The 20,690-nt window shown below is 47.9% G+C and overlaps 1 protein-coding gene across 1 annotated transcript in view; it reads right to left on the reverse strand.

Annotated features, from left to right (window-relative positions):
* Window positions 1-20,184, reverse strand: part of LOC120933008 (serine/threonine-protein kinase 10-like) — a 112,327-nt gene extending 92,143 nt beyond the window's left edge. The window contains exon 1 of the mRNA XM_040345935.1: window positions 19,960-20,184. Coding sequence (XP_040201869.1) covers window positions 19,960-20,106 — 147 coding nt within the window. The 5' untranslated portion in view covers window positions 20,107-20,184. The remainder of the gene's footprint in view (window positions 1-19,959) is intronic.
* Between the last annotated feature and the right edge of the window lie 506 nt (window positions 20,185-20,690).

Raw genomic sequence — 20,690 nt, forward strand, 5'->3', positions numbered from 1 at the left:
ACCCTGACGCCACAGAAGACCGCGCCGGCTGCCTGTTTGAAATCGAGCTAACACACAAACATAGCAGGCAGCCAGCGCTGAAGAAGAAGGCACCGGAGAGCTGCAGAAGAACCGGGGTTCGCCGAGTCAAGAGCGGAAGAGGGGAGAAGATGGAAGAAGCCCCCCGGAGTCCGGAGAAGCCCCCCCCGGAGAGCGGAGAAGACCCCCGGAGAGCGGAAGACCCCCGGAGAGTGGAAGACCCCCGGAGAGTGGAAGACCCCCGGAGAGCGGAAGAAGAAGCCCCCCCTGCTAATTGAGCTAATAACGAAGACAGGGGGGGGCATCCGGAGCAGAATAATAAAATATTTTAAAAAGCCTTGTGTTGTGTGTTTACTAACTAACTTTTTGCCTACAGGTGAATGGATAGGGGTACGATGTACCCCATATCCATTCACTTAGGGTGGGGGGGCCGGTATCTGGGGGCCCCCTTATTTGAGGGGACTCCCAGATTCCAATAAGCCTCCGCCCGCAGACCCCGACAACCAATGGCAAGGGTTGTCGGGAAGAGGTCCTGTCCTCATCAACATGGGGACAGGGTGCTCTGGGGTGGGGGGGCCCGCAGTGCGCCCCCCTGCCCCAGAGCACCCAACCCCCCCATGTTGAGGGCACGCGGCCTGGCACGGCTCAGGAGGGGGGGGGCGCTCGCTCGTCCCCACTCCTTTCCTGGCCGGCCGGGTAGCGTGCTTTGGATACGGGTCTGGTATGGATTGTAGGGGGACCCCCTACGTCAATTTTTCGGCGTAGGGGGGGTCCCCTTACAACCCATACCAGACCTAAGGGCCTGGTATGCTCCTGGGGGGGAACCCATGCCGGTTTTGTTTTTACAAATTGCCGTGGAGTTCTCCCTCGGGAAAGCATACCAAATGCCGTCGCTGGAATGGGCTTTTACATGGTGTGACTAGTTTACACTTTGTAGAACCAGCCCTAATTTTACACTTGCAAAATAACACTTACGGCGCAAAAAGGAAGCTGGAAAGCTTTGTGGATCGCCTTAAGTGCTAATTTGCATACTAGAAACGGCATTTCGACTCGAAATGCCCCCAGCGGCGGATGCGGTACTGCATCCTAAGATTCGGCAGTGTAATTCAATTACACATGCCGGATCTTCTGCCTAACTTTGGAAAAAGCCTTTTGAGGATCGTTTCCAAAGTTACACACAGACTGAACAGCAGTTAAGTCGGAGTATCTCTTTTGTGGATCTGGCCCTAGATTCCTTCCCTTCCTTCCTACTGTGTGCATTCAGCTCTTTAGTTAGTTTCAATAGCAGAGACGCCGTTTGTAAATACAGTATATTGCAATATTTTATATATAAGTAAATCAATACACCCCACCACCACTCGTAATATAAAGTGCATTTGTATGCTAAATAATTAAGAAATATTAACACATTTAGGGGCAGATTCACGTAGAATTGCATGGGCGCAGCGTATGTGAGATACGCTACGCCACTGTAACCTACTTTTCAAAGCTTTGAATCCAGAAAGAATTTGCGCCGTAAGTTACAGCGGCGTAGTGTATCTATCGCAGCGTAACGGCGCGTAATTCGAATCGGCGAGTAGGGGGCGTGTTTCATTTAAATGAAGCACGTCCCCGCGCTGAACGAACTGCGCATGCGCTGTCCCTAAATTTTCCGCCGTGCATTGCGCTAAATGACGTCGCAAGGACGTCATTGTTTTGACGTGGACGTAAATTACGTCCAGCCCCATTCACGGACGACTTACGCAAACAAAATAAAATATTTTCAAATTCGACGTGGGAACGACGGCCATAGTTAACATTGCGTACGCCACCAAATAGCAGCTTTAACTATACGCCGAAAGAAGCCGAACGGAAACGACGTAAAAGAATGCGACGGCCGCTCGTACGTTCGTGGATCGTCGGAAATAGCTAATTTGCATACTCGACGCGGATTACGACGGGAACGCCACCCAGCGGACGCCGAAGAATTGCATCTACGATCCGAAGGCGTACGAAGACGTACGCCTGTTGGATCTAACCCAGATGCCGTCGTATCTTGTTTTGAGGATTCAAAACAAAGATACGACACGGGAAATTTGAAAGTACGCCAGCGTATCAGTAGATACGCCGGCGTACTTCCTTTGTGGATCTGCCCCTTAATGTACAAACTTTCAACACAAAAATTAATAATGTAAAGAAATATATAAATAAATCTAATTTGTAGCACAAGACGTCTCACTAGTTGCAGATGTTGCAGTAATAGTGAGCCAAAAACATTCTGCGCCAGATCTGAACTTCCAGCAGACTTTTCCGTGGATTTTGGTCCGAAGGGCGTTGACCGTGAACTTGTTCTGCAAACACACAGCACAACATTTTCAGCCAACATTCACCAAACCATGTGGTTTTTCAGCTCTTTACCACCACCCTTTGGGCAACTTCTGCTATTGTTGTCTGATGTTTAGCATTGGTTCCGAGCATGCGTGTTTGTACTTTGGATTTTAGTTGGACGGACTTGCGTACACAAGATCGGATAAATTGACGTAACAGATTTATTGCCCAACAGTTGATGAGCATGAACAGCCAACATTTGTTGTCGTTAATTCAGCCAACAATTGTCTGATTGAGCATACACACCGTCGGATTATCCGACACAACATGTCCATCAGACAGTTATGGTCATAAAATTGGATCGTGTGTACGAGGCTTTATAGTCAGTGAATCATCAATAATAAGCTTCACCTTGCTCCATTTAAGCAAATTCACATCTCCATCTAAAACTGAAAAACCCATAGAATTTGGGGATTCCTTTGTCATAGTTTCCATCCGCATTGAATGTTTATTTGTAAAACAACAATCTTATTTGAATTGCAAAATATATAAAATAGCGTAAAAAGCTCACCAATTTAACAAAAAATGTATAAAATAAAAGTGACCCAAACCACTGTAGCTTGTAGGGTTACTTTCTTTTTTAGTTATGTTATGAGCTGGTGGCAGCTTCTTCTGGCTACCATCATCAAACATTGTTTTGTCTGTATGGACTTAACTGCTCAGTCTGTCGGGGTATTTCCTTCCAGGTAGTAGAAAAACCACACTGGCTTCCGAAAGCAGAGCATCACGTAGCTATCTTACTTTCATCTTACAGCGAGCTACACAGCATTGTAATAACATAAAATCAATTCAGGGTTTATATTATCAAATTATAATTAAAAGCAGATAGTGATCAGATAAATGTAAACAAACAATAATAATAGATTTATGAATGATGTCCATTCCTAAAACAGCTTTTTTCTTAGCCAGAAATGCTAACCAGATGCAGTGGTCAAGGGTTACTGCACACAATTGCTGCTTTCAATATGTTATTAATCTATCTTCCATCCTTCTCACGTTGAAAAGAGACTAGCAGAGGCTGTAGCGCTGGAAGAGAGGGGAGGTAGGAAACAGACGCAGCTGGGAATAGGTATATTAGGTAGAGGGTTTTGAGAAATGGCCCACTTCAACAGGACACTGTGCTAAAGCTATAGACAGGGTTGGGACTAGGGTGACCACGTGTCCCGGATTGCCAGGGACAGTCCCGCATTTTGCAGGTCTGTCCCGGGCACATTCATTCTAGGACAATACAGTGTCCCGGAATGAAACTGACACAGCCATCCCCCGGGCCAATCTGATGCCCCCAAAAAAGGCGGCCACATCACCGCTTTACTCGTTTTCTTTTATGTACCTTGGATACGGTCTGATCTCTTGGGAGTTACCATCAAGACGTTGTCACTCCCCCTGCTCTGGTTTAAAGTGATGCTTTCAAGCCATTGTTTCCTCTGTGTATCCAGATCCGATTGATGTGGTTCCACCAACTCACATACAGTCTATATTGACCCTTTAAGCGTATGCTTATTAGGGTTCAATATTTCCGGTAAGCCTCCCCTCCCGGTGGTGGTCATTTTTTCACATATCTATCCATTTCCATTTCACCGTGGTGTTTACAATCGTCCATCATAGGAGATCATTCACTGGCGGTGCATCTTTTCAGCGACCCACTGCTTTTTGATTTATTATATATGGACTTCTTATTTGTTCACATTGTTATACGATTTACCTTTGTTATAACATTTTCAACATCATCATTTTCTAGCGCCACTTAATTGTTTTTGTATATTTTTATCACTTTCTTGTTTCACTAGATTGTTTGTGGCAGCTTTTCACACAGATAGCGCAGATTTATTCTTGTTTTTTAGTGTGAAAGGGGTCTAATGGACCATCTTCTGTACTATTGCCTGCAGTCTCTGACCATCTCCTGTACTATGGGCCAAATTCTCAAAAAACCTGCCTAACTTAACTTTCAGCAGTTAAGTTACACAGGCGTTAAATTTCTACCTAAGTGCCCGATCCACAAAGCACTTACCTAGAAATTACACGCCGTGTAACCTAAGTGCCTCCGTCGCAAGGCGGTCGTCTGCTCGAGGGGGCGATTCCTATTCAAATGAGGCGCGCTCCCGCGCCGGACGTTCGGCGCATGCGTGTGACATCATTTTTCCCGACGTGCATCGCGCGAACGTACTTTACGCGGGCTTTGTGGATCGCGACGGGACAATAAAGTTGCGTCGGGAAAAAAAAAATACGCGCCGGGAAAAAAAAATCGAAATTTAAAAAAAAACTCGGCGATCGAAAAAAAGGTTTGTTTTTACAAGGTCTAAACAGTTTAGGCATTGTAAAAGCATCCCAAATTTTACGTATGCAAAACGTAACTTACGCAGAAAACACAAAGCTAAAAAGCTTTGTGGATCTGCCTAAGTACTCATTTGCATACGCAAAGCGGCATTTCGACTCGAAATGCCCCCAGCGGCGGATGCGGTACTGCATCCTAAGATCCGACAGTATAAGTGTCTTACAGATGTCGGATCTTCTGACTATCTTTGGAAAAATCCTTCTGAGGATCGTTTCCAAAGATAGCCACAGGGATACGCAGGCTGAACAGCAGTTCCGCCTGCGTATCTCCTTTGAAGATTTGGCCCTTTGTCTGCAGTCTCTGACCATCTCCTATATCATGTCTGCAGTCTCTGACCATTTCCTGTATTATGTCTGCAGTCTCTGACCATCTCCTGTATCATGTCTGTAGTATGTCTGGGGGTCTTTCTAACAGACTCTCTAACCAAAGCCCTCTCTGTGTCTATCAGAGAGGCCCCCCTCCAGGTCCCAATAAAGTACTATGCTTCTCTTCTTGCATTTTGTTTATTGTTAAGAGATCATGTAAGGATCCCAGGGTAATGAAGACTTTGTGAGAAGCATTTCTGTGATTCAGTCGTTGCCATAGAAACATTTGTAAATGAGAGGAGTTAGTAAAAATGACCACGCCCATGTGGGGGCGCCACAAATAATTCTGCACCCAGGCGCCTGTGACCCTAGGATCGGCCCTGGTACAGAGTCCCAGTAGTCTTCTTCTTTTTCAGCATTGGCCCTGGCAAATTCTAGGCGGGCTGTTTTGTGCATGGGTTTTAGTAGAGGCTTCACCCATGCATGCCATTCCTCTTCAGTGCAGGCCACATTGTGTCATGGGAAATGATCACCAAAGTTTGAATTTTTACTTCTTAACCACTTAAGGACCCCTTCATGCCGATATACGTCGGTAGAATGGCACGGCTGGGCACATCAATGTACCTGTACGTTGCCCTTTAAGCCCAGCCGTGGGGTCGTGCGCGCGCCGCAGGTGCGTGCACGCGACCTGGTCTGAAGCTCTGTGACCGTGGCCGCGGGACTCGCTGACCCGATCGCCGCTGGAGTCCCGCGATCGGTCCCCGGAGCTGAAGAACGGGGAGAGCTGTGTGTAAACACAGCTTCCCTGTTCTTCACTGTGGCGCCGTCATCGATCGTGTGTTCCCTTATATAGGGAATCACAATTGATGACGTCACACCTACAGCCACACCCCCTACAGTTAGAAACACAGATGAGGTCATACATAACCCCATCAGCTACCCCTTATGGTTAACTCCCAAACTGCAATTGTCATTTTCACAGTAAACAATGCATTTTAAATACATTTTTTGCTGTGAAAATGACAATGGTCCCAAAAATGTGTCAAAATTGTCCGAAGTGTCCGCCATAATGTCGCAGTCACGAAAAAAATCGCTGATTGCCACCATTAGTAGTACATTTTTTTTTTTTTTTTTATAAAAATGCAATAAAACTATTCCCTATTTTGTAAACGCTATAAATTTTGCGCAAACCAACCAAAAATAGGTAGAAGAATACGTATCGGCCTAAACTGAGGAAAAAAAAAGTTTTTTATATTTTTGGAGGATACTTATAGCAAAAAGTAAAAAATATTGCATTTTTTTCAAAATTGTCGCTCTATTTTTGTTTATAGCGCAAAAAATAAAAACCGCAGAGGTTATCAAATACCACAAAAAGAAAGCTCTATTTGTGGGAAAAAAAGGATGCCAATTTTGTTTGGGAGCCATTGTCAGTTAAAGCGACGCAGTGCCGAATCGCAAAAACTGGCCGGGTCCTTTAGCTGCCTAAAGGTCCGGGTCTTAAGTGGTTAAGCTAACTGCAGCCAACTTGCATGGCGAATTTCTTCAACCCTTCTCATCAGAAGATGCTCCTGCCGAGGTGATAACTTCAGTGGACGGCCTGGACATCTCTGTGAGATGGTTGCAATTGAGAGACAGAGGGAGGGAGCTGAGAGACAGAGGGGGGGGAGCTGAGAGACAGACGGAGGGAGCTGAGAGACAGAGGGAGGGAGCTGAGAGACAGGGGGGGGCTGAGAGACCGAGGGAGGGAGCTGAGAGACAGAGGGAGGGAGCTGAGAGACAGAGGGAGGGAGCTGAGAGACAGAGGGGGGGGGGAGCTGAGAGACAGAGGGGGGGAGCTGAGAGACAGAGGGGGGGAGCTGAGAGACAGAGGGAGGGAGCTGAGAGACAGAGGGAGGGAGCTGAGAGACAGAGGGAGGGAGCTGAGAGACAGAGGGGGGGGAGCTGAGAGACAGAGGGGGGGGCTGAGAGACAGAGGGAGGGAGCTGAGAGACAGAGGGAGGGAGCTGAGAGACATGGGGGGGGGCTGAGAGACCGAGGGGGGGAGCTGAGAGACAGAAGGGGGTGGTCTGAGAGATAGAGGGGGCTGAGAGACAGAGGAGGGGGCTAAAAGAGAATGGGAATGAGAGACACGGGGACTGAGAGACAGAGGGGGGGACTGAGAGACAGTGGGGTCTGAGAGAGGCTCTGTTTTAAAAAACGGCCCACTGAGCCATCGGCCCACCGGGAAACTCCCTGTAGTCCCTATGGCCAGTCCATCCCTGGGGTGTACTCATTTATGCGCAGCACTGTATATGCAAAATGTATTCTGCTAGTACAACTGCCAACTCTTTTGTGTTGCACAGTTCTGTCAGTCTAATGCTTCCAGGTACAGGGGGCTACATAGAGGGATGTATTTAAATGATAGGAGAACAGATACACAGAGAACAGCTTAGTAGTGTGATATACAGTAACTCAATGAGCAGGCAGGTGATGCATACATTTGCAACTGGAAATAGTGGTGTCAGCCTTCTGGCTATGCTGTCTGGCAGAGGTGTGTGGATTACAACAATAGCTGAATAGAATGATTAAAATGTTGACAAGTAAAACAGTTATTTTGTCTAAATCTCAGCTGTGATCACAGTTCTAATTTACATATTAGCAAGCCTCTGGCTTCCTGTACACACTCTACAGCTGCTATTTTTCAATGTTTGGGGTTTGTAGATTGAGAAAAATTGACGGATGATAGAACATTACTTTAATGAAACGTTTCTTATAAAAGAGCAATTGAGAGCCCAAATTAGAAGAATCTTAGTTGATCACAAGTTGTGCTGTATAAAGCATCTGTGTAAATGTGATATACTATTAATAAAAATGAGATGTCACGGGGCAATGATTTATACTTTGCATCACTTCTCACAAGATTTATTGTAAACCCTTGCTCGTGTTCAAGGCCATACGTTGTAAGTTCAACAATTTGCATGTACTACTAAATCAAGTCAAAACGATGATTGTACTGTGTAGACTTGGGCTACACTGGCCATCTCTTTCCAACTGAGATATTTAACTAATCGACAGCAGTATTCTTATTTGCAGAACCTTTCATCTCAATTTACTGAGGAGTTGAGAATGTTCACACAATAAATTGAGTAAATATTCGCTCTACTTATTCAATTATTTGAAAAGCAAAATAATAATTTCACCTTTTGAATAATTATATAATTTGCAGATTGTGCAAAGATTTTCAACTCCTTTAGTAAATTAGCATAATTCAAACCAATGTGCTGTTAATGAGATGATGGGCAATAAATTGTTAGGCCTCATTCACACAGGTGTACTTAAAGGGGTGTTCCAGTAATTTTTTATGTTTATTAAAAGTCAGCAGCTACAAAAAGTGTAGCTGCTGGCTTTTAATAAACATACACTCACCTGCTCCACGTTCCAGCGACGCGCCGGCCGGAGAGGGGGGGGGGGAGCGGAGCCCCGGCCGGCGTGTCGCTGGAACGTGGAGCAGGTGAGTGTATGTTTATTAAAAGCCAGCAGCTACACTTTTTGTCTTCATTCCAAGTGTGGGCACCCGGCCGTGACAGCTTTCGGCTTCACGGCCGGGTACCCACGGCGCTGCGGCATCCATTTGGACAGGCGATCGCCTGGGACCTGTCACGTGTCCCAGGCGATCGCCTACAGGGAGGGGCTGCAGAAAGGCGATTAGACTATTTGCCTTAGCAGCCCCTCGGCGGAAGGAGGAAGTGGGACAGGAAGTCCCACTCCTCCTGAAGCCCCCACCCCCCCCAAAAAAAATTACATGCCAAGTGTGGCATGTAAGCGGGCGAGGAGTGGATTAAGCGGAAGTTCCACTTTTGGGTGGAACTCCGCTTTAAGTGTACACCAGTGTGCAAGCAGTCCCATTCTATTGGGAGCAGCGGCTGCTGGACACCGCTCCCAGTTTAAGATCTGGAGAAGTTTGGGTACGTGTCCCTATACTCACACTGTGTTCAGGGACACACACCAACAGAGATGTCAAATTAGGATCAGTGTCCATGCAGCCGCTGCTCTGAATAGACATAAATGAGAATGCACCACACAAGAAAGTATGGAACACCTGTGCATCCTGTGCAGACAAACACAGCCCTTACATGGGTGCACGGTTAACCACTTACCCCCCAGACCATATTGCTGCCCAAAGACCAGAGTACTTTTTGCGATTCGGGACTGCGTCGCTTTAACAGACAATTGCGCGGTCGTGCGACGTGGCTCCCAAACAAAATTGGCGTCCTTTTTTTCCCACAAATAGAGCTTTCTTTTGGTGGTATTTGATCACCTCTGCGGTTTTTAGTTTTTGCGCTATAAACAAAAATAGAGCAACAATTTTGAAAAAAATGAATATTTTTTACATTTTGCTATAATAAATATCCCCCAAAAATATATAAAAAAACATTTTTTTTCCTCAGTTTAGGCCGATACGTTTTCTTCTACATATTTTTCGTAAAAAAAAATCGCAATAAGCGTTTATTGATTGGTTTGCGCAAAAGTTATAGCGTTTACAAAATAGGGGGTATTTTTATGTCATTTTTATTATATTTGTTTTACTAGTAATGGCAGCGATCAGCGATTTTTTTTTTCGGTACTGCGACATTATGGCGGACACTTCGGACACTTTTGACACATCAGTGCTATAAAAATGCATTGGATTACTATAAAAATGCCACTGGCAGTGAAGGGGTAAACACTAGGGGGCGGGGAAGGGGTTAAGTATGCCTGGGTGTGTTCTTACTGTGGGGGGGGGGTGGCCTCACTAGGGGAAACACTGATCCTCTGTTCATACATTGTATGAACCGAAGATCAGCATTTCCCCTGCTGACAGGACCGGGAGCTGTGTGTTTACACACACAGCTCCCGGTCCCTGCTCTGTACCGAGCGATCGCGTGTGCCCGTCGGCGATCGCGCCCGCCGGGCACACGCACGGGAGTCGGGGGCGAGCGCGCGCCTCCGGCGGCGCACGCGCACCCCCTAGTGGCGGCTGGGAGAGAGGACGTCATATTACGTGCTCTCGCCCAGCAGAGCCACCTTGTGGACGTATAACTGCGGTGCGCGGTCGGCAAGTGGTTAAAGGAACACTAAAGGCAAACTTTTTTTTTTTTTTTTAATAACAAACATGTTATACTTACCTCCACTGTGCAGCTCGTTTTGCACAGAGTGTCCCCTAACCCTGTCTTCCCGGGTCCCTTGGCGGCTGTCTCGGCTCCTCCTCGCAAAAGCTTTCCATCTTTATGCGAGCGAGCATGGTGGAAAGCTTTTGCGAGCACGCTCCCGTGATACAGCGGTGGGCATAGCCGCCGACTGTATCACTCGGCCCCGCCCCCCCGGCGCGCCACATCATCCGCTGTGATTGACAGCAGCGCCAGCCAATGGCTGCGCTGCTAGCAATCCGTCCAGCCTACCCAATCAACGGCCAGGCTGGGAACCGAAGAGGATCACGTGGACGCGCTCGGGACTTTCGAGGAGTCAGGTAAGTAAATCGGGGGGGGGGGGGGGGCGGTACCGTCGGATGTTTTTTCACCTTAATGAAGGCTGGGGACACTGATGTAAGGAGGGGCTCCACTGGGGACACTGCCGTATGGAGGGGCTCCTCTGGGGACACTGATGTATGGAGGGGCTCCGCTGGGGACACTGATGTAAGGAGGGGCTCCGCTGGGGACACCAGATGTATGGAGGGGCTCTGCTGGGGACCCCAGATGTATGGAGGGGCTCCGCTGGGGACCCCAGATGTATGGAGGGGCTCCGCTGGGGACACCTGATGTAAGGAGGGTCTCCGCTGGGGACACCAGATGGATGTATGGAGGGGCTCTGCTGGGGACCCCATATGTATGGAGGGGCTCCGCTGGGGACACCAGATGTAAGGAGGGGCTCCGCTAGGGACACCAGATGTATGGAGGAGCTCCGCTGGGGACACCAGATGCATGGAGGGGCTCCGCTGGGGACACTGATGTATGGAAGGGCTCCGCTGGGGACACCTGATGTAAAGAGGAGCTCTGCTGGGAACATCTGATGTAAGGAAGGGCTCCGCTGGGGACACCTGATGTAAGGAGGGGCTGCGCTGGGGACACCTGATGACATCTGGTGGCAGGCGACGTCACCAGTGACACACTCAGGGCTCCCACTGATTCTACATTATGGTTAGTGGAACTATTTCAATTTATATTACAATGTAATAATAGAAATAATGCACTTCAGTCATCCTGACACCATAACAACCATGGTGCTGGGATGATTGAAGCGCCAACACCAGGTGTTTGAAGTATGTTTATTTGCTGATTGTTACATTTTCTGAAATACACATATTTCTATTGTGGTGTAGGATCTGGGCCTGCTGTCCCTCCATCCCTCTTTATTTTCTTCCTTCTCTCTCTTTCTGTCTTTGTTTCTCACTCCATCCCTCGTTCATCTCAGACTCTAACCACACCCCTTTAAGTCATGCCCCCTTTAAGCCACGCCCAATATTTAGCTTGAATTATGCCAATTTTTCACCGCAATGCGTTTCATGCACCGCATTTCTCTTTCCCCACTATGTCAAACCTACAAATGAATGCCCCACCCCCTAATTATAATAAGACTCCACCCACAGAAAAAAGTGTCCCTATAATTTTTTTTACAATGTTGGCAACTATGCAGGACCCAGGGCCGGTGCTACCACTAGGCAAACTAAGCAGCCGCCTAGGGCGCCTTGCTGCTTAGGGGCGCACGGCCACTGGTTTTCTTACTCTTTTCTCTCTGCAGCAAGCAACTCAGTCTGAGCATCAGTTTGTATCCCGACTCCCGAATGAATGGAAGCAAGCAAACATTCATTGATGGGTCCTGGTTAGGCTGCATTTGATGGGCGCTGGAGAGGCTGCATTTGATGGGCGCTGGTGAGGCTGCATTTGATGGGACCTGGTTAGGCTGCATTTGATGGGCGCTGGTGAGGCTGCATTTGATGGGACCTTGTTAGGCTGCATTTGATGGGCGCTGGTGAGGCTGCATTTGCTGGGCGCTGGTGAGGCTGCATTGATGGGCGCTGGTGAGGCTGCATTTGATGGGTGCTGGTGAGGCTGCATTTGATGGGCGCTGGTGAGGCTGCATTTGATGGGTGCTGGTGAGGCTACTTTTGATGGGCGCTGGTGAGGCTGCATTTGATGGGCGCTGGTGAGGCTGCATTTGATGGGCGCCGGTGAGGCTGCATTTGATAGGCGCTGGTGAGGCTGCATTTGATGGGAGCTTGTGAGGCTGCATTGATTGGTGCTGGTGGGCTACATTTGGTGGGCACTTCATTAAAAAGGTAGACTTTATATGGGCAGGGGGAAGGGGGTGGAGTCAGGGGTGGAGCCGGGGGGCGGCAAAATTAGGTTTCGCCTAGGGTGCCAAAAATCCTTGCACCAGCCCTGGCAGGACCCAGACACTTTTTACCTTCTCTTTATGAGTGATGCGCTTCAGCTTCTTACATAGGCCTTAGTCATAAAGTGTGGCTGTGTTTGGTCTGATAGGAAAAAGCATATTTGGCTCAGTGTACTTAGTGCAGCCACAATCTGCTAGTTAGGTCTGTTCTGCTGCTGCTATGCTGCCTATATCTCCCTCTGCTTTCTATAAGTTAGTAGAAAAATCTGGATCATGGGATCATACAGCCCCGGCTTATCCCAGAAATGCAGACTCTGATGGCATGATGGGAGACTATTCAGAGAACTCACTTATGCCTCGTTTCCACTGAGAGGATCGGTTCGGTACGGTTCGGTTCGGTACCCTATTTTGGGTGTTTCCATTATGAAAGCGTGCCATAAAAGCGAACCGTACCGGACCATTCTGGGTCCTGCTTCAGATGTGGGGCCATAGGAAATGGAACGGTTCCATTAGGGCGGACCTACAAATACATCTCACTGATTGGTGGACGCGCTAGGCATTTTTTCTAAATCCTGTATGATCCCGACATTCCGATTTGCAGTGGAAACCCTCACGAGAATAGACCGGTCCATTCTAAACCGTTCCAAACATACTGACCCGAACCAATCCGTTCAGTGGAAACAAGGCATTAGTTCTCACTTGTCGCAGAGTAGGAGTCCAGCCTGGAAGAGGCATGCTGCCTCCCCAGGCACATAGTGCTGAAAGAGACCTCAGGTGGGCGACGCGAGTGGAGGAATGCAGAGTCCCGGGTGCTTTTGATTGAGGGAAGCTGTCCACCACAGATCTGTCTGGTATCACTGGTGGGTATTGCTAAGAAGATTGGCAAGCAGCATTCATCTGTACTTGAGCCTTGTGATTACAGTCATGGCTGGATCTTGGGGACCTTGTGCTCTACCTACCCCTCTGGTGCCCCTAGTTTAGTCAACTGTGGGTCTAGTCAAAGGGGACACCAGCTGGTGGTCCTGAACAACTCACTCCAGATACTGTCCACTAAAGAAAAGGGTCTTTGCTCTACAAGTTTTACTACTACTTAAGCAAGAAAGGAAGATTAGGTCCTCAGTGTACATAGTTCTTGATTGTGAAGTATCCCACAACTGCCCTCATCTCTATCCAAGTTCTCGGAAAATAAAAACATTATCCATTAGACTGCTCATTGAAAAAACATGCATAATTGTTGTCTGTACTTGACTGCTGAAAATACTGTGTGCCTGGTTACGGGGCTGAAGTTTGGGAAGACATGGACAAAATTTCTGCAGCTCCTAGGGGAGTAGAACTACACATAAAAAATAAATAAAGGTGACCTATTTTAAATCAGCTTTGGTCCAGTCATGTGATCCTGCAACTCCAGCTTCCCTGTGTCAGTGAGTGGCTGCTTCAGGGGAGAGAAATGAGCTCAGACAATATCTGGTCCATGGGAGCCTATGGGTAAAGTCACGGCTGCAATGATTCCCAGCTGTTGTTGAGTGCACCCTGAGCCAGAGCTTCAGGATCACGTGACTGGACTCGATTTAAATAGGTAAGTACACACATCTTTTTTTTATGCAGGTTAGGCAGGATAAGTAGGAGGGGGAGGGAACATTTAGTTATATTTAGACTTTTTGTCTCACTTTAAGCCAAATCTCTTACATAACGGAAGGGAATGGGTGTTTTCTCTCAGCAGCTAAATGGAGCAACAAACAAGGCAAGAAAAAGTGCTGCTGGGCAGGGGAGCATCAAAACAAACCCTTTGCTTTGACCTGCGCTAAAAGATACCTGTGCAAAATCCTACTTCATATAAACACACAAACTGCCATAGCCTTACAGACGCAACTTCAAAACAACTATAAATAAACAGGAAATAGGTTGTAAAAGATTGCAGCAGATATTCAGAGACATGCTAAATAAATAACAATGTACACCTAGAGGGATGGGGTCCTATATTCAGCAGATACTAAATTGAGTTAGTACAATGTTTTATCCTCACCTTTACCTAATCTTTTTATCAATCCAAAAATATAAAAGATATATTAATGCAAGCTTCTGCCATAATTTGACAAAAACACATATAATAGACAGGGCTATACTCACTACTTATACTGTAGATATTTAAAGCTAGATTCAGGTAGCTTGGCGCATCGTTAGGCGGGCGTAGCTTATCGAATATACGATACGCCGACGTTGCGCAGAGAGGCAAGCATGGAATTCTGGAAGCCAGTGCTCCCCACGCTGCGTCGGCGTGGCTTAGATTTCGATGGCATAACCCGGCGTAGGAGGAAGTGAGTGTGACCCCATGCAAATGATGTTCCGGACGTGGAGCAGTGATGTACGCCCGGCGTATCATGAACGGAGCATGCACAGTGACCCGGAAGTCTGACCGCACCCGTGTGCGCATGCTCACAACTACGCCGGCACAACTTCCTGGCTTACGCCGAGCGCATAAATACGCCCAACCATTCGCCCGTCCGGCGCAAAAGTACATCCGTTTGCTTGTTTCCCCCCCTGAAGCAAGGTACTTTTGTAGAGCGATGGCACCTCCTAAAGTGGGCAAGGATAAGAAGAGGAAGAGAAACTTCAATCCTGAGGAGACGGCTATCTTGTTGGCGGCAATAACCAAATATGATGCATACCTGCATGGTGCCCACAGTGCTAAGACCAGCAAGGCACAGAAGAGGGGGATTCTGGCGAAGATCACCCTCGATGTGAATGCCATTGGCAATGAGACCCGGGCGTCTGATGACATACAGAAGAAGATCAATGACATGAGACGTCGGGTCCAGGACAAGTTGGCCCTTATGAGGAAGCATGCCAGGGGCACGGGAGGAGGACCAGCCTCATCTGTGCGGTTGACACCTGAGGAGGAGATTGTCGCTAGGTGTCTTTCGCAGGAGCAGGTGGAGGGCGTTGAGGGCTATGACTCCACTGATCTGGACTTGAGGACAGGTAAGTGTGTTTTATCCTCCATTTAGTGTGTAGCATGTGAGGGGGTGGAAGGGAAAATGTGACAAGTGTGTGGGTCCACCAACATGTGAATGTTTTGTGTCATCCACAGATGTGCTGGAGGGAGCTGGGCCGTCGTCGGACGGTGTTCGACCCATGCCATCCCTGAAACATCCTGTGGCCCATACCTCTCCGCTGTTGTTGAGGGGTCAGTGGACCTCCACCAGGAGGACTGTGTCTATTATGAGGAGGCTTCCACTATCCCTGGACCCTCAGCCACCTCCCCGCCCATCAGGTCTACGCCCTTCCGGTCTACCCCCTCCCGGTCTATCCCATCCAGGGGAACCCCATCCCGGTCTTCCCCCTCCAGGTCTACCCCGTCTGGACGGGCCCAAGCCTCTCCTTTCCCCAGGAAGGCTCTACGGAAGACCAGGGGTGTACCCGGAGCCCTCCAAGAAGGGCTGCACAGGGAGCAGGCCCGGCAGACCCACAATACCGTTGCTATAGTGGATGACCTGCACCGTGTAGCAGATAGCCTGGCCTCCTCGGCACAGTCCCAGGCTGCCTGCACATTGGCTGTGCAGCAGTCCCTCACCCAGCAGGCTGATCAGAGCAGCAACATCTCTGACAGCCTGCAGGATGTGAGCGGAAACTGCGTTGCGATGGTGACCTGCATGGGGGAGCAGCAGGTCACAACAACAGTCCTCACGGTGGAGGTGAGGAGGTTGGCAGTGGCTGTAGAAGCCAACACTGCTGCTGTGGAGGCGGAGGGGAGGCAGACCAGGCGGCACCACAACACCACCCGCCAGCTGAGGATGCTTGCTCAAACCAATGCGGTGCTCACCCGCCTCGCCGTTGCAATGGAGGGCAGGCAGCCACCACCTGCCAGGAGTGACAGAGCAGGGGATGAAGCTCCTACTGATGCCCCACCCCCCCAGCTGAGGCTTCCTCCAGACAACTGAGGAGCCAGAGCCGTGGCACCAGGCTTGGCCCACGACAGAGCAGATGAGTGCTCTTTTTTTGTTGATTATGCTCAGAGTATGAGATTTTTCTTTTATTTGCTCAGAATATGTTTTTTTTTGTTTTTTGTTTGTGACGTGCACAGAAGGATGTGCCGTCCTCATATAAGGGCATGCCATGGCTGCCAATGGCATGAACCCTTTTATTTATTTTTGTAGTTCCTGCACCACAGTGAGGAGTGCAGGCTACAGTGTGACTGGTGTGTGAATGTGGGGGTGACATTCCTGCCAGCAAGGGGTGTCACCCTGGGTCGTCGGGGAGAAGTTATCCCCACGACCGTGTGAATGTGGTATGAATGGTCAGCAACATTCTTGGTGCCTTGGTGTGGCGTTGCTGCTCCCAAGTCCTGCATGGTGGACTTGGGCAAAACCAATGTGAGGTGGATGTGGTGTGTGTGAGCTAGGGAACAAAGTGGTGTGCATGCGTGCATTGTCTGTGTGCCATGATGAATGTGTGTGTTTAACGTGCAAAGATGCATTCCACAAGGCAACTCCTGACTGCTGTTCCCTCAGCAGACGGGGTAGCTTTGGTTGGGTGGGGACTGTGTGGTTGGGGGGTGAAGTCATCACGTATGTCAATCTCCAGGCCCTTCCTCATGGCGTAGTTGTGTAGCACGCAACATGCACCGATGATCTGGCACACGAAGTTGGGGTAATACAACAGGGCCCCCCCAGACGTATCCAGGCATGGGAAACGGGACTTCAGGAGGGCAAATGTGCGTTCCACCAATGCACGGGTACGTATGTGTGCAGCATTGTAGTTTCTCTCTCCTCTGGTTTGGGGATTCCGGTATGAAGTCAGGAGATGGGGCCCAAGTGCATATGCAGAGTCATCTGGAAGGGAAAAGACAGGAGGATGTTAGTCATGCATGTGCCCCTCGTGATGTCTGCATCATGGGGTCGGACAGTCATGCCTGACACCCATGTCACTCACCAACCATCCAGCTGTTCCTGTACACGTTCCGGTCAAATTCTGTGGAGATGTTGCATTGACGGTATATGTAGCTATTGTGGCTGGCTCCTGGGTGTTTGGCACAGACGTGCCATATGAGGCATTGGGCATCGGCTATCACCTGTACGTTGATGGAATGCCACTGCTTACGATTACGGTATATGTGCTCTGTGGCATGGGGGGGCCGTAGTGCCACATGTGTGCAATCAATGGCCCCCACGGTGCGTGGGAATCCGGCAATTTGGTAGAAATCCTGCATTGCCTTCTGCCGCAGATGCTCATGGGTGGGTTTGATGAAGTGGTGGGACATGCGTGTGAGGATTGCGGGGACAACCTGGTGCACACATCTGCTCATGCTGGATTGTGACATCCCAGCCACTACTCCACTTGTACGCTGAAATGATCCACTGGCGAGGAAATGCAGTGTTGCCAGTACCTTGACCAGTGGCTGCACTGCATGTGCGCGTTGTGTCTTGCTGGTGATGTCATCATGCAGGGTTGTGGCTAATTCCAGGATGGCATCAGGGCTGAATCTGAAGATGCGAAACACCTCCGATTCCCCCATGCGTGTTCGGTATATCCTCTCCCGTGCCCTCCTACGTGCCGGTGGACACAGTAGTAGTGCTATGACCATGGCTGCCCCTGGCATGTTGGCATACAGATGTGTTGTGTTGTCCTGCAAGTGGGGTTGCTCAGCTCGTTCGTAACGGTGCTGCTGTAGCTGCTCTCCAGCTGACCTGTGCACGTCTGTTGCTTAGTTACCCCTGCTTTATGAGGGGTAACTTTAGGCCGGACGTACAACTTACGCGCACCGCGCGTAGCCTGCGCCGGGCGCATGTACGCTCGCGAATCGCCGTATTTCCCTCATTTGCATATTTAAATAGGAAATAAAATGGGAGCGCCAGATGCGTCCAGCGTAATTATGCGCCCACGATACGCCGGCATATAAAACTTACGTCGGTCCGAAGAAGCCTAGTTTCAGGCGTAACTAGTTCTGTGCATTGTGGGTTCACTTACCTTTTCCTTCGATTTCCCTTCCCTTTTTTTTCTTTGTCTGAATTTCTCACTTCCTGTTTCTCCTCAGTAACCTTCCCCCCATCATCCGAGCTGTTCTGGCTGGGGGTTAGTCAGCCAGAACAGCTTACTGAGGAGGAACAGGAAGTAAGATATTCAGACAAAGAAAAAAAACATTTAGAAGGGAAATCGAAGGAAAAGGTAAGTGAACCAACAATGCAATAGCTTAAAACGAACCTATTTAGAAAATAAAAAATTAACCTTTACAACCCCTTTAATGTACAAGGCTAAATTTGCTGAGCTTTTAAATTCAAATTATGATTTTTTTTATCTTAAAATGTTATATTATAGTGGTGTAACTATGTTTGTTGTGGCCCCATAGCAAAACTATTGTAGTACACCCTGTTTCTTTTATTTTTTTTATTTTTTTATTTAATGAGCGGGATTGTAGTTGACAAACATAAGGCCGCAACATTTGGACTGAAAAAAATATATACAAATTTAAGCAATCGTGGAGCTAGAATCAACATAGGAGCCATTACATTTGACTATTGAAAACTTGAGATTACAAGAAGCACATTGCAAAAGTAGTAAGAGAATCATGAATGAAATGAGTTCCATCAAGTATTTAAATAAACAGTACATCTGTTAAACGACCAGCCCACCAAATAGATTAATAGGCAGATAATGGTTTGTAGTCTGTTTGTTAATTAATTTATTGGGGGCGTTTAGGTTATCGCACACCTTTTAATATCATCTTAGTCCCGTGATATGTGCCTGGGTTATTGCTAAAACTGTCACATATTTTTTAACTTATTCCCTTACCAAAATAAATTATATATGCAGTACAATTATCCAAAATGATTTCCCAGTTGCGTTCATTGCCTAGATTTACCACTATGCAGCTAAAAAATACAGGGCACCCTCTTCTGCTGGGACCCATTGGAGAAGCATAGCTTACAACTTTTGGGTTTGATACAACAAACAAAAATTCAACTCCCTCTACCCCGGACTCCCCCAGATTTCTCGTCTACAAGTCGTCCACCACACGGCAGCCAGTCACTTAGAACCCTTCATTGGATAGCCGTAAAGGATCGGGTCATATTCAAGGCCCTCTGCCTCACTCACAAATGTACACAAGGAATCTCCCCCCAATATTTATGCGAGAAAATAAAATACCACAACCCCAATCGCGTTCTTTGATCAACCAACCAAAATCTACTTCAAATCCCCAAGTCCTGCTACAAGTCTAAAGGAGAACGAAGATTCGCAGTCCAAGGACCCCGGCTGTGGAACGCGCTACCAACTAACATCCGAATGGAAGAAAATATTCGGGCCTTCAGGAAAAAACTCAAGACCCACCTCTTCTGAATGATAAGGATGGAAATGGATACCAAGCGCCTTGAGGCAATTCAGTTTGCATTTGTAGCGCTATACAAGTTATTCACTCACTCACTCAAAGCAAGAAAACTAAACAACTGAACAGTTCTACATTTTGTGTGCTTATTAACAATGCCATATGTATAACAGTCATTTGAACAAACATTACATATATTTTTCAAGCAAAGTTGAAGATCTTACTGAAGTAAAGAGCCATGTAATGACATTGTAACACATGAGGAAAATTACCTTGTAAACCTTCCCAAAGGCTCCATCACCTAGCTCACCCAAAATTTCCCAAGTCTGTTCTGGATTATTGTCACGTGTGAGCCAAGGACTTTCCACCACGTGCTTCTTATCCCCTCCATATCCAAAGAGCTTTAAGATAAATGCCATAATTCAAATTTCAGAGCATTTGTAAGTGTATACTCTTTGCAGAGTAGCGTGGACAATCTGGCAGAGCTATACTTCCTTTCTCTCGGTGAGACACAAGGTGCAGGAAGCTGGGTGATGGGTGACAGAAACCATTTATTAAAATATTCCCCTCCTCCTCACCACATCTTCATTAGTGATAGAGCCTCACTAAGGGGGCTGCGTAGTATCAGAGACTTCGAAAAGTAGGTTTCCTCTATTGTTATAACAGCCAACTACTGTTTTCTGTTTCTGATGGGTATTTATAGAGATCAAAACCTACACCGTAGATCCTTTTCACTCACTTAATTTTGCTTTTGAGAGGAGAGATTTCATACATAAACACTGTGGCCCAGATTCTCAAAGAAGTTACGTCGGTGTAACGCATATGAGATGCGCTACGCCGGCATAAAGATGCGCCGATCCACGTGAATCTGGGCCTGTGGTGGCAACTTTAATTGCCATAATATCAAAGTGGTTAACCACTTGCCGTCGCTGCACCGCCGAAATACGTCCACAAGGTGGCTCTCCTAGGCGAGACCACGTAAATGGACGTCCTGCCTATTAGC

The sequence above is a fragment of the Rana temporaria genome, chromosome 3, assembly GCF_905171775.1.
Source record: "Rana temporaria chromosome 3, aRanTem1.1, whole genome shotgun sequence".
NCBI lineage: Eukaryota > Metazoa > Chordata > Amphibia > Anura > Ranidae > Rana > Rana temporaria.